The 13,850-nt window shown below is 38.7% G+C and overlaps 1 protein-coding gene across 3 annotated transcripts in view; it reads right to left on the reverse strand.

The window, feature by feature from the left end:
• chd6 (chromodomain helicase DNA binding protein 6) overlaps positions 1 to 13,850 on the reverse strand; it is a 117,487-nt gene that overhangs the window by 52,713 nt on the left and 50,924 nt on the right. For all 3 annotated transcript variants that reach the window (XM_063909903.1, XM_063909904.1, XM_063909902.1), the window contains exons 5-11: positions 12,198 to 12,351; positions 9,720 to 9,869; positions 8,018 to 8,083; positions 7,689 to 7,750; positions 4,980 to 5,097; positions 1,806 to 1,892; positions 1,418 to 1,555 (exon numbers count right to left, since the gene is read on the reverse strand). In XM_063909903.1, coding sequence (XP_063765973.1) covers positions 1,418 to 1,555; positions 1,806 to 1,892; positions 4,980 to 5,097; positions 7,689 to 7,750; positions 8,018 to 8,083; positions 9,720 to 9,869; positions 12,198 to 12,351 — 775 coding nt within the window. The remainder of the gene's footprint in view (positions 1 to 1,417; positions 1,556 to 1,805; positions 1,893 to 4,979; positions 5,098 to 7,688; positions 7,751 to 8,017; positions 8,084 to 9,719; positions 9,870 to 12,197; positions 12,352 to 13,850) is intronic.

The following is a 13,850-nucleotide window of genomic DNA, read 5'->3' on the forward strand; positions in this document are numbered from 1 at the left end:
TAAAAACCTACAAATAAGAAAAGGCTGCAGCGAATCATCCACTCTGCGCAGGTTGTTGGCTGCAATCTGCTAATCCCCCCCCACCCTGGACACATACTGTATGCCCTGCTCCCCTCTGGCAGGAGGCTTAAGCCCATCAGGGCCAAAACCTCTCGCCACAGTAACAGGTTTTACCCCTCTGCTACCCGCCTCATCAACAGGGCCCGGAACCCCTCCGGCTCTCAACTTTAATTCCTATTAACGCATATATTTGAATGTGCATATTTTGTATTTTGTCATATTATGCTGTAGTTAGTTTTTTGTACATTTATATCTAGTTTAAATATTTCTACATTTGTATTTCTCATGTTAAAAGTTTTATCATAATCCTAAATCTGGTCCGTACATTTTTTTTCTTTTTTTTCTTAATGTGTTTTATTTATTACCATTCAGATTCTTGGCCAACGTAAATATGAAGCAATATTTTCAGATAAAATATACCTGAAATCTGTCAAATCTAAAGTTTATTTGTTCAAGCAATTGAACATAACATGAATATGTTGAATATGAACTGAATGTAAGACAATTACTACAGTTTATTCTATTAGATCACATAAAGGGAAGACAGACCCTAAAGGGAGGTAACGCACAAAGGTAACATCATGACATCACTGACGTTGACTGTTCACCCTAGACGTAGACTTGGAGCTTTCTAGGTGCCAAACACCATAAAACCAAAAAAAGAAGAGAAAGACTTGGTTTGAACATACACCGCCGGCCGACAGACTTTAGGTGAGTGTAACTGTTTAATATTCCGCTGCTTAACAATACGTTATTGAAGATGAAAGGTTATTTGAACGTGTTTATGCTGTACATAGACGAATAGTATTGTCTGCATGTGTGTATTCTTACAGATCGTGAAGTTAGGTTTGCGCTTCACAATGCTGCTCTAACAGTTACTTTATTATTTCATACTAAGTCAACGTAATGAAAAACATAGCATTGAATCTGAGTATTTATATTAAACATACGTAATACAGTTTAATGGAAAATGTACATGTAATTAAAATATTTAAGTATTCGCTTTTGGCTTAATTATTTTTTGGAGTGTACAAACCAGAGTAAATTGCTCATATGTGTAGACTTTGCAAGAAACCCCTTTCTGATTCTTATCAATGCATTGGTAAATTATGGTTGTTTTTAATTGAAAAAAATATTATTCCCCTGCTAACAATACTCTGCTCATTTATATAATATGATAGACTCTCTCTCTGACTATTTCTCCTTCCACAGATAAGTGTTTCTGTCTACAGTCATCCAGCTTTGTTGATGTAGTACTTCAAAAACAAGATTGCTTTCTAAATCTTCGCTTCTATGTTAAAATATTGAATCAAACTGCAGTTTTCCCTCTAATCGCTCGTTCAGTATTCCCCCTCACCATGTGTCTGAGGTCTGGCGGCAGTTTCTGGATCTCCTCAAACTCCTTGATCTTCTCGGGGTCCAGGTCCTCCTGCAGCTCCCACGTGGCCTCCTCATACGAGAGGCTGCACCACTTCACCAGGTAGTGGGTCACCTCCTGCAACACACAGGGGAAACACACTGTGTGTTGATGCCACAGGAATAAGAGTGCAGCCCCACACTGAGGACCTTTAGTGATAACCATTTACTATCCAGACAAACACTGCTGAGGGAGTGTGTGTGTGTGTGTGTGTGTGTGTGTGTGTGTGTGTGTGTGTGTGTGTGTGTGTGTGTGTGTGTGTGTGTGTGTGTGTGTGTGTGTGTGTGTGTGTGTGTGTGTGTGTGTGTTTTAGTGCTGGAGTACATACCTCTCCAGTCTCAGTGTCTGTAGTAACAGCCACCTCCAACACCCGGTCCACCTCAATATAATCCGGGTTAAATAAGTCCTCATCAGGCTTGACGAGGAGACACAGAGAGATGGAACAACAGGATTATTCATCATTATTAATTTAAAATGAATAATCAGGTATGGAACTATTTTATAAAGCAATTAAGTGGTGGAGTGATGACGTATTTTTGTATCCGACCCTGAAGTTAGCATCAAAAAAGCCAATGTCAACAAATAGCAATGGGATTTTTCCATTGGTTTTTGGAATATTGCAAAAAATAGGATCTGTGGCCAACACATATTTATGATACTGACATGTTTTGATAAGCAGGATAATCTCCACATTTTAACACCACCATTTTTAAAGCGTAATGTCACAAGGACAGGTACAGGAAAACATTCCTGGCAACTGCCATAACTCAGTGTCCCGTCTCCCAGAACCCAGAACAATTTGCACAACAGGTATTTGCACAGTTATAATGTATATTCAATCTAATGACTTTATCGGTCTGTAGTATATTTCTATACATTCCTGTAGCATAGTGAGACTGTTTTTATGAGGGGTGTTCAAACTATGGCCCGAGGACCAAATGCAGCCCAATTTTCATTTTTTAATTGGCCCTCAGCAAATTCTTGTATAGTATAGTATATTGGAATATGGCCCACAAATGAAACTTGCTTGTCTTATGTTGTACTTCTTAAATATATATGTGAAATATATTACACAGTAGGATTCATCTGTTAATGAGCCCAATGTCAAATCAATTCCGTCATTTAAGGTTGAAAAATGTTTTAACAAATGTGAGTTGATGATATAAAGCCCAATAACTTATGCATCACAACCTTGAAATAGACCCTTCATACCATATAAGCAATCTGAGGCTTCTGTTTAAAGGAATGAGCTGCGAACAAAATAAATGAAACCCTACAGAGAGCAGTGATGTAGGCTGTTTTTCTCTTAAAGCATTTTCAAGTATCAAGAATAATTTACCTACATTTGATTGATTTTGCTTTTATATAACTGAACCTATAAAGCATTATACCCATAGACTGTATAAATAATGGACGTAGTATCCGTGACGTTACTCGTAGGGTTGTGAAGAGCCGTAATGAAGCTCAAAGTGGGCGATTCCTACAGTCGACATCTTCTCAGTCTACCTCCCGCCCACTCCCGGCTAATCCAAATATGGACATAGGGTTGAGCAGAAGCGGGCATGGCTGCTGAAACACGCCCATCTAGCTCGAAGCTACCAAGCTAGCGAAGGCTCCAAAGACTCAGTTCACGAGTCGTTGCTATGGAACACTCGATTACAACGTTACTTTTAATACGTTTAATAAGCTAAGTTACATGTGATGGCAAATGTAATATTGATACTGGCTTGCATAGTCATAGTTATTATTGCTGCTTTAAGGAATTATACCAAACAAGACGCATTATCAGTGCAGAGGCTGTTAGCGGAGCTAGCAGATCAGACAACTAGCGACTAGCGCCCACTGACGGCTCTAACCTGTCAATCAAAGCGACCACGCCCTTAATTATGCATAACTTTAAGCCTTATTATAATTAAAACGGGAGATTTATATAGAAATGCACCCTCCTCACAGTTGTCATGAATATGGAAATTAGCTATAGAGACCAAAAGCAATTTTGTACCACGCTGTAAACATGTTTATTTCTGCTGTAAAAAATGGCATTTTAACATGGGGGTCTATGTAAATTGCTCTGTTTTGGAGCCAGGCCACGCGGCCATTCGATACACTGCAGTTTTTGGCACTTCCGTATGTGTTTCACTGCTCAGCACCGGAGGTTGCCCCTTGATTATACCTCACCTCTAGTGAGGAGCCCAGCTCTTGGTATGTTTTCTGTATGTGGCCCTCAGTGAAAAAAGTTTGCGTTATATTGTAAAGTACTTAATTTATTCAATATTTTGGTATTTTGTGTATTATTTAGGTATACTAGGGATGTATGTATTTTCTATTGTGATTTTGTGTTTACTTGCCGCAAATGTTTGAATTACTTTTTTTTTTTTTTATGTTTTTCTTACTATATATACATGCCACTTTTGGGATGAATAAAGTATCTATCTATCTAAATGCAATGGCTAGAATCAAAAAGATAACGTTAGGCTATAAACAAACTACATCACAGTTGCATGTCTTCATGTCATCAAGCGCTAAGCTAAAGGTGGCTAATGCTCGATGTGATGACGAGTGCATTATTTACTGAGGTATTTTATGTTGGAGAACAAAACGTAAAAATCTGTTGAGTTGTGTTGACCACAGACGTTTGTTCAGTGTTAAAATCAGTGTCTCAATTTCAAGTTTTAGTACTTCCTGCACCACTCTAAAGGCTGGGTAAGAATGTAAAATAACAAGTAAAACTAGTATCTTTATTTGGAGGGGGATTTTAGTATTTTCTCTTATTTAGTATGAATAATGTTGTGAAAATTGAGCAATTTCTTGATTGAAATGTCGTAAAAAGTTGCATTGCTTTCATATCATATGACCATATGACACACACAATCAATGCACTTTTCAAAGTTATGCTAAATGAGTAGGACACACCTTATTTAATAAGATGATGGTTTTTGTATCAATATTGCTGAATTTTTTTCAAAAGCTTCCATGTAAAACAAACCAGTTATAACAAAAAAACCTACAAAACCCTTTATTATAATAACAAATAGCTTATTAAGCTGAATCTGTTTCCTTGCTTTTTACAATTTGTTTTTTTTGTTTATTTAACAGTGTTGTTCTGTTGTTGTTATTTCCTTCCAGCCTGAATGAAAATTAACAATACTTAAAAAATAGCTTAGATAAAGGAGGATAATGAAGTCTAACAAATACCGCTAGCATAACATTTAAATTATTCAATGAAGGCAAATAAGGCTTCTAAATCTTGGTGTTGCCTTGGTTACAGCATGATGGAGCTAACATTTTGACCTTTACAGCACTTTCAACACTTTGCAGTGACACTGGTCGTGAATTATGAGAAAGTGTGGCCCCTCATTATGCCCCTGAAGTAATCACGTTTACATTTGTCCAATAACTACTGTCACTAATAGCCGTGCTACATGATTAAATATGAATTTGTCCAGCAAGGTTTAAAAGGAGAAAATAAGCTCGACAGAACACAGGGGTGATAAACGGTTACCTCAGTGAACAGATGTTTCATCTGAGCCTGTTTGGTCCTGAAGCGTTTAATCTTCTGGTGGATTCTGGGATCTTTCTCCAGCTCCTCCAGAGTGGCCCACTTGCAGTGCATATAAGAACTGAAATCACACAAAACAGAAGAATCAACACACCTTTCATTCAGTAAAGCATATGTATTTAGTTTGCATGTTTTAAAAATCAAATAAGACTGAACTAGTCGATAAATCACACGGTAACTTTCCTCTCCATTTTCATTTCAACACAAAACCCATTTTTGCTGATAATTATATTAGCATTATCATGAAACAGCATTGTCAGGTATAGTAAGCACTGTTGTTTTAAGTTCGGTCTGATTTAGCTTGCCAAATAATTAGCTCCAAACAAGTGTGTTGTCAACGTTGATAAAACATTTTGAGGTACTACATCATTTATAGCCCAGTCTGCTGTGATTGGTTAGCTTGATTTGTTGTGATTGGTCAACCACTTAGAGATGTCCCACTCTTTAGCCTATCAATGTGTTGGAGCGCTACCCAATAGAAAAGCATAACCGGGCCTATTTAACCCCAAATTGCTCCCGTAGGCATGTCTATTATTATTATATTAGAGTGTATGTAAGAAGCTTCCAATGAAGTCAGCTAAATAATATCTAATGTAAAAAGGAATGTTAGAATGATGAGGCAAAACAATTTAATCTTGCCTGGTAGAAATTCCACAAAAGATTAGCGGTCAGTGAACAGATATCAATGTTATTTTTAAACAAGACGCAGTCATGATGTTTGTCCTTCACTGTATCCTACAAATGGTTTTGGAAATCATTTTGATCTTTATGCATCATTGCCTGCTGAATGTAAGCGAGCAAGGGAGACTAAGGACGCCTCACTTGATACACCGATAAAGAATTCTCTCATTAATAGTCCATGGGAGAGAAAGCAGAACAAATGTTGTTACTATGGCTACAGTTTGACATGGACGATATAATCCATAAGGCCCGATCTATAAACGGACTAACATAGATGTCACTGCAGAGAACTGAACAGGCACAATGCTGCCAATAACCTGCCAGTGCCACTACGACTTTGCATTATGTATAATAATGTTTTTCTAAAATGTTATACGCATTCACATCCGTTCAGTTATAGCAAACTCCCCATCTTTTATTTATCACCACTGGGAATAAATTAGGATGATAATAATAGTGGTATATCTGTATAGGACCTTTTCTTTAAGATACAAAGTGCTGGAACAAAACAGGAGCGTCTCCAGAGACCCCCGAGCAGAGCCTCAGTGAGAGAGATAGCTGCAGCCCCTCTGGAGAGAAGACCACTGCTTAAACACAGCGGCGTGTGCAGAGGCACCTTCTCCTGGAGGATTCAATGTCATAAAAACAGTTAATTAAGCAGCTATAACAAAGTCAAGACCATTCTTAATGCTTTGAGCGTGTATTTAACACCTCCAAGGTTGCGCGTGGTGACTTCCAGGACTTTTAGACTCACCAGGGAGGATTTTTGGACATTTCTTCGATCATGTTAGCGTCTGGAATCGGGGGTCTCAGAGTTGGTTCTGGATGGAGTTGATATATTACGCACAAACCCAACTGGCACAGCTCTCTTTATGCTACGAAGCATGATTCAGGGTTAGCGAGAGCTCCAGAGCAGTTATGTTCAAGATAAGAGATCAAGACGAGGAAAAGCACCACCTGCTGACTAATCAGAGCCCAGTGTTTAAGGCTATATGTCATATTCCAGGCTCAAGGAAACACAGTTTAAGGATTAACCTCCCCAATACAGGAAAGACAGCTGGCAATAAATCGCTGACTGTGAATACGTAAGTTAATATAATAGCACTGCTCATTTACTGAACAATCTCACTTTAATTACATTTTTGATTCGCAAGCTTACTTAAATGTGTCATAATGACCCAGAACATGAGTAACAGGAGCAAAGTAATTCAGAAAAATGAATACAGTCCATGGCCTTGTTAGTGTTAGGCTTATTACATCATATTTGAACACTGATTTGTTTCAGCTCCTTGACCCGTATGTGTAACAGGCAGTAGTACAGGACTCTGTAACATGTGGTGTAACATGCAGCCTTGTAAATAACACAGTCGGTGTTTTATAGCTCTTTCACAGTTTCTTGCAACCCCTCAAAGTGCTTTTACATTTACAAGTCAGCATTCACCCATTCATACAGAGGCAGAGTCTGCTGTACAAGGTGCTCAGGGAGACTAACATTCACTCAATGCTGGCCATCGGGAGCAATTTGGGGTTAAGTATCTAGCCTAAGGACACATGTTGACTGCAGGGGCTGGGGACCGAACCACTAACCTTCCAATCGGAGGACAGACATCTACCTCCTGAGCCACAGCCGCCCCACTCAGACTCCAAATGAAAAAACTAAACCATCAATCTGATAGAGACTTACTTTGACTGAACCCTATCAAATCCGGTTTCACTGCCACAATATGCCAGCATGGCCAAATGACCAAGTAGGTTCCTGAGGGTGCTTTAGTTACACTAACAGTTCAGGACTTAATCCAGGTCTTTGATAGCATGTTACCAAAGTACACAGTAATCCAATAATTGAAAACAGTGCATCACATAACAGAAAGATTCTCCTGCAGCTGCACTGCACGATAAATAAAACATTTAGGGTGTCAGATAAATGTCTAATGTGAGGGAGTGAATAAGCAACGATGAAAAGCGACTCACAAATTTCTGTACTTGACATAAAACTCCTCTGTCTCCTCCACTTGGTCCTCTGATGATGAAGTCTGGAGAAAGGAGGGGGAGGAGGAGGAAGAAAAGGAAGGGGAGAGATGGATTCAGTGAGGCAGAAATAAACATGTGACGAGCAGCAGGAGAGGAGATTTTAGAAGAGGAAACATCCTAATGCACATTATACGTGTGTGTGTGTGTGTGTGTGTGTGTGTGTGTGTGTGTGTGTGTGTGTGTGTGTGTGTGTGTGTCTGTGTGTGTGTGTGTGTGTGTGTGTGTGTGTGTGTGTGTGTGTGTGTGTGTGTGTGTCATTTGTTGTTCACCTCTTTCTTCACTGATTTGACGGACAGAATTTTCTCAATGATGTTGGCCTCGTCCTCAGGTGGCTCCTGAGGGAGCAGAAGACAGGAATCATTAGTTCCCTACACTGATGAAGGTCAGTTCAAAGAGTGTGTGATCACACAGCAGCCGTCACAGAAGCACATCACATCATTTAAAAAAAAAGTCCTGCAGAAATCATTTGGTAATGTAACATACTGAGAGCTAATGGTTTGTCCAACAGCGATGAATGATACAAATCAGTCCAACAGCAGCGAGGACAACAGCATCCAAAACAGAAACAAACTATATCAACTCCTCCCTAAAACCTAAAAAATTCATAAAGTTAGGATTTATTCCAAGGCTGCTTCAGCTATGTAGCCTTACATTAGCCACTGAATATCAGTGTTGCTCTAAATCTAGCATTTTAACGTCCCAAATTCAGATTATGATACCATTAACATAAAACTAAGATGTTCTGCTGTCAAACAATAAAGAAATAATGGCTATATAATGGCATCGGTGGAAAATGTACTCAGATACAGATACTTGAATAAAAGTACTAATAACGCAGTTAAACATATTCTATTATAAGTTTAAGTCCAGAGTATCGTTAGCTAACTGTACCCAAGTATCAAAAGTAAAAGAACTCATTGTGCAGAATGGCTATTATAAATGTGTTGTATTATTAAATTATAATTTAGTATTCTGCTTTTCAGCATTAGAAGATACAAATAAGAGTTTTTTAATGTTGTAATTCATCAATGTGGAGCAAATTTCCAAAATACTGAGTAAATTAAGAGTAATTACATATCATATACACATGTATTTATGTAAAAAGTAACAAGTGTCCAACAAAAAAACGTAGTAAAGAATAAGTGAAAGTGTACGTACATTACTTGAGTAAAAGTACTTAGTTACATTCCACCACTGTATAAAAGTGAGAATTTGACTGGCAAATTCTTCAACTCTTCAAAAGCTGTGGGGGAGATTTCACTGACAGAAACCCGAGAAGCTAGGTTATTTAAAAGATCCTCAGTGGACCGCACACTTTAGTGGATATTATTGCATCACGGAGTGGTGCCCTGATGACGAATGTATAACTGGGGCTTCCTCGACAAAAAGCAATGGGATTATTCCGTTGGATTTGGAAATATTTAAGTAGAAAATTAGCTTTGTGGCAAACACATTATTATGATACTTAATATGTTTGGTTCAGCAGGATAAACTCAACATAATAACACAACTTTAGTAAGAGTATAGTCGTTAAAGCGAGTCACCAGTAGTAAAAAGTTAATGTTAGGCTATAAACAAACTACATCAGGAAGTACGAGTTCACGTCACCACCACTAAGCTAAAGGCGGCTAATGTTCAGTAGTCTCATTTAGCCACTTGTTAGCCACAGCTGTTTTTAAGACACGTTAAAGCTTCATCGTCCACCATAGGGTGACCTGTTTTTATGTCGTGGATCAAGACATGACAGTCTCATGACATCGTGTTAACCACAGACCCTATTTGAGGAATCTAACCAAAACCCTTTGAGACGAGGAAACTGCTTGTTGTAAAACGCTGAGTCATTACTGGGTTTTAGGACTCGCTCCTGCTTTACTCTACTATATAACAAGTTCATTGGTGAAAGAAACTGAAAGGAGAGAACAGCGGAATAATACCACATGAACAAAGGTTGTAGTGTGTGTCCTCTCCCACCTCAGCCTGCCATGCCAGCGCCGTGGCGTTGAGCGCTGAGATGCGACCGGCTCCAAGTACTGCAATAGTCTCTCCATCGTCGTCCACCACCTTGAAGTCCAGATCCTCGTTATACTTCCTCCTCTTGACCTGACGTCCTGAGCGCCGCTTCTGAAGAACAGGAGCAAACGATAGGTCAGTCAAAAGGAAATCGAGACAGCAATACCAGTAAGAATGAGGACGGTTAAGGAAAAGAAGAGAGCTAGGAAGACAGCGCCAAAATCGTGGAAATAGAGGATATAATACACTAAGATATAAGTGGTAATGGAGGGAGAAGTGGGAGAGGAAGTAGAGAGGAAAAGGGGAGGTGAGCCAAATACTAAGGTGAACGAGCAGAAAGGACATACAGTGGGGCAAAAAAGTATTTAGTCAGCCACCAATTGTGCAAGTTCTCCCATTTAAAAAGATGAGAGAGGCCTGTATTTTTTATCATAGGTATACTTCAACTATGAGAGACAGAATGAGAAAAAAAAATCCAGGAAATCACATTGTCTGATTTTTAAAGAATTTATTTTCAAATGATTGTGGAAAATAAGTATTTGGTCAATAACAAAAGTTCATCTCAATACTTTGTTATATACCCTTTGTTGGCAATGACAGAGGTCAAACGTTTTCTGTAAGTCTTCACAAGGTTTTCACACACTGTTGCTGGTATTTTGGCCCATTCCTCCATGCAGATCTCCTCTAAAGCAGTGATGTTTTGGGGCTGTCGCTGGGTAACACGGACTTTCAACTCCCTCCAAAGATTTTCTATGGGGTTGAGATCTGGAGACTGGCTATGCCACTCCAGGACCTTGAAATGCTTCTTACGAAGCCACTCCTTCGTTGCCCTGGCGGTGTGTTTGGGATCATGGTCATGCTGAAAGACCCAGCCACGCTTCATCTTCAGTGCCCTTGCTGATGGAAGGAGGTTTTCACTGAAAATCTCACGATACATGGCCCCATTCATTCTTTCCTTTACACGGATCAGTCGTCCTGGTCCCTTTGCAGAAAAACAGCTCCAAAGCATGATGTTTCCACCCCCATGCTTCACAGTAGGTATGGTGTTCTTTGGATGCAACTCTGCATTCTTTCTCCTCCAAACACGATGAGTTGAGTTTTGACCAAAAAGTTCTATTTTGGTTTCATCTGACCATATAACATTCTCCCAATCCTCTTCTGGATCATCCAAATGCCCTCTAGCAAACTTCAGACGGGCCTGGACATGTACTGGCTTAAGCAGGGGGACACGTCTGGAACTGCAGGATTTAAGTCCCTGGCGGCGTAGTGTGTTACTGATGGTAGCCTCTGTTACTTTGGTCCCAGCTCTCTGCAGGTCATTCACTAGGTCCCCCCGTGTGGTTCTGGGATTTTTGCTCACCGTTCTTGTGATCATTTTGACCCCACGGGGTGAGATCTTGCGTGGAGCCCCAGATGGAGGGAGATAAGCAGTGGTCTTGTATGTCTTCCATTTTCTAATAATTGCTCCCACAGTTGATTTCTTCACACCAAGCTGCTTACCTATTGCAGATTCAGTTTTCCCAGCCTGGTGCAGGTCTACAATGTTGTCTCTGGTCTCCTTTGACAGCTCTTTGGTCTTGGCCATAGTGGAGTTTGGAGTATGACTGTTTGAGGTTGTGGACAGGTGTCTTTTATACTGATAACGAGTTAAAAAAGGTGCCATTAATACAGGTAACGAGTGGAGGACAGAGGAGCCTCTTAAAGAAGAAGTTACAGGTCTGTGGGAGCCAGAAATCTTGCTTGTTTGTAGGTGACCAAATACTTATTTTACTGAGGAATTTACGAATTAATTCATTAAAAATCAGACAATGTGATTTCCTGGATTTTTTTTTCTCATTCTGTCTCTCATAGTTGAGGTATACCTATGATAAATTATAAATGGGAGAATAAATGGGAGAACTTGCACAATTGGTGGCGGACTAAATACTTTTTTGCCCCACTGTAAATAGAGCACAGAACATAAAGAGAGGCAGGACGATATTAGCTAATTAAACAGGATATGATCGAGAAGGCAAAGAAATAAAAGAAGGAAAAAGGAAAATTGCAGATACTGAAAAGAAACAGACACGTCATGACAAGCTATACTAGTTGTGTCTACTCAGTTCTGTGAAACAATTAGTATTAAATCAACTGCTTGGTTTGTATAATATATTTTTGTTTTATTGTTTTTTACTGCATTTTGTTTATATAAATATTTTACTCAATTTTATTGTGTCTTTATTACAAACTTTCAATCTTTTACTTAACTTTTGATGGTAATATAATATTGTTATTTTCTTTTATTTAATATCTTCTATAGCACATTTTTACACCAACTTATTATGGTTACATCATGTTTTGTTATTATATCTTATTGTACTTTTTATTTTGACTTCTTATGTTTATATGATATTGTTGAGTTTGTTTCTTAAAGTGTGTATTGTCTTTAGGTCCACTCACCGTGTGATCCAGAGGGTCTTGGCTCTCCTCTCCGCCCAGGATGTGAGCTGACATTGAGGTAGTGTCGTCACTCTCCGCCCCCTCCCTGACAGCCTGCTCCTGGTTTCTCCTCTTTCCCTTCTTCTTCTTCTCCACCGGCGCTGCGCCTGGATCTCTGGGAGGAGAGGAATTCTGGTGAGTAATTAACAGCAGCAGCGTTTCCTCACGGAGCCAGAGGCTGACACTCCTCGTCTCCCCGAGGATTTATACAGAGCTGGTTAGAACAGAACAAATGTTTTATCCTCACTTTGTTCTAGTCTCTTTAAGTACTGCTAACTTCTAATCGTCAGGGCTAAGGTCAAAAACCGGCCAATCACTGAGGAGAAGTAGCTGGTGAAGTAGACTCTCGCTTGGACTCATCAGCAGAGAAACCCTTTTCAGCATTAAGAGTTTTTAGTTTTAATGCTTACACACTACTATATATATATATATATATATATATTGCAATATACAGTACATATTATATTGTGTGGTATGATTTGCAATTTTGACATTACCAATTTTTCGAAAATGTTATTATTTATTATTCTTTTATTTTATATTTTGTTGGATACTGTACTAGAACGTCTTGTTTATATAAATATATTATTGTATTTTTTACTTTTATTCTCACTCATTTGGCTATTGTTAATTTGTATTTGTTTCATTCCATATTATTTTATTTCACTTAATTTTTTGTAGTTTACTGTAAGTAAATTGCACGTATAAACCGAAAAATATGAAAACATTGTTATTCTATTATCTTTTTCTGTTTATTCTTATATATGTCAATATATTTTATAAATATATTGACAGTTGCTCCATTTCATTCTTAAATGGAGCAACTGTCACAAAACTCAATTTCCCCGCATTAAATACAATGTTCTGAATCTGATTCTGAAAAGCAGGCCACAAGATCGGAGCACAATTTGGACCAGAATCAGAGCACAAATATAAAAGTGTCCCAGCTTACTACATGTCTTTGGAAGTGGTGATCTAATTAACCATTTGCACATGTGTGACACATTGAGCTGACAAACGCTTTGCTTCCAGACAGTGGCAATGGCAGAGCAGCTTTAGGTTATGTAGTGTGTCATATCAGAGAGAGAAAGGCATATCCTTTTAGGCGGCACTTCTTCAAAGCATTTCATTTGGATTCATTGGGTTTTATGAAGGAACAGGAAATGTAAGATATATGCACTCAGACGTACAAAATGTATTAAGGTGTCTAGAAGGGAGAAAAAATATCCAGGCAGCAAACTGCTGACTCCTAATTTAAAACGTTTTTTGTAACTAAAATCTAAACATTTGAGGTGTTTGCTCCAAATTTCATTCACAAGCTTTTTCAACCCATGAGCATTAGTTATTATGAGTATTAGCTGGTCTCTTTAATTACACGTTTATCATGTGCAGGGCCTGAGGGCAAGACTAGTACAAAAAAACCCTGTAACAGAAAGAGAAAACCGAGAAGTGTTCATATTATTTTTTATATCATGTGTGTTTATATTATTAAGTGAATTATGTTATATTTTAAAATCCAAAAGATGGCAGAGTGATGTGTCCGCTGAATGAAAAGCAGTGAGAGTGTGACACAAATGAACAAGCCTCTTTTTCACATGAACCAGCTTCTCTCAG

The sequence above is a fragment of the Eleginops maclovinus genome, chromosome 20 (assembly GCF_036324505.1).
Source record: "Eleginops maclovinus isolate JMC-PN-2008 ecotype Puerto Natales chromosome 20, JC_Emac_rtc_rv5, whole genome shotgun sequence".
Lineage (NCBI taxonomy): Eukaryota > Metazoa > Chordata > Actinopteri > Perciformes > Eleginopidae > Eleginops > Eleginops maclovinus.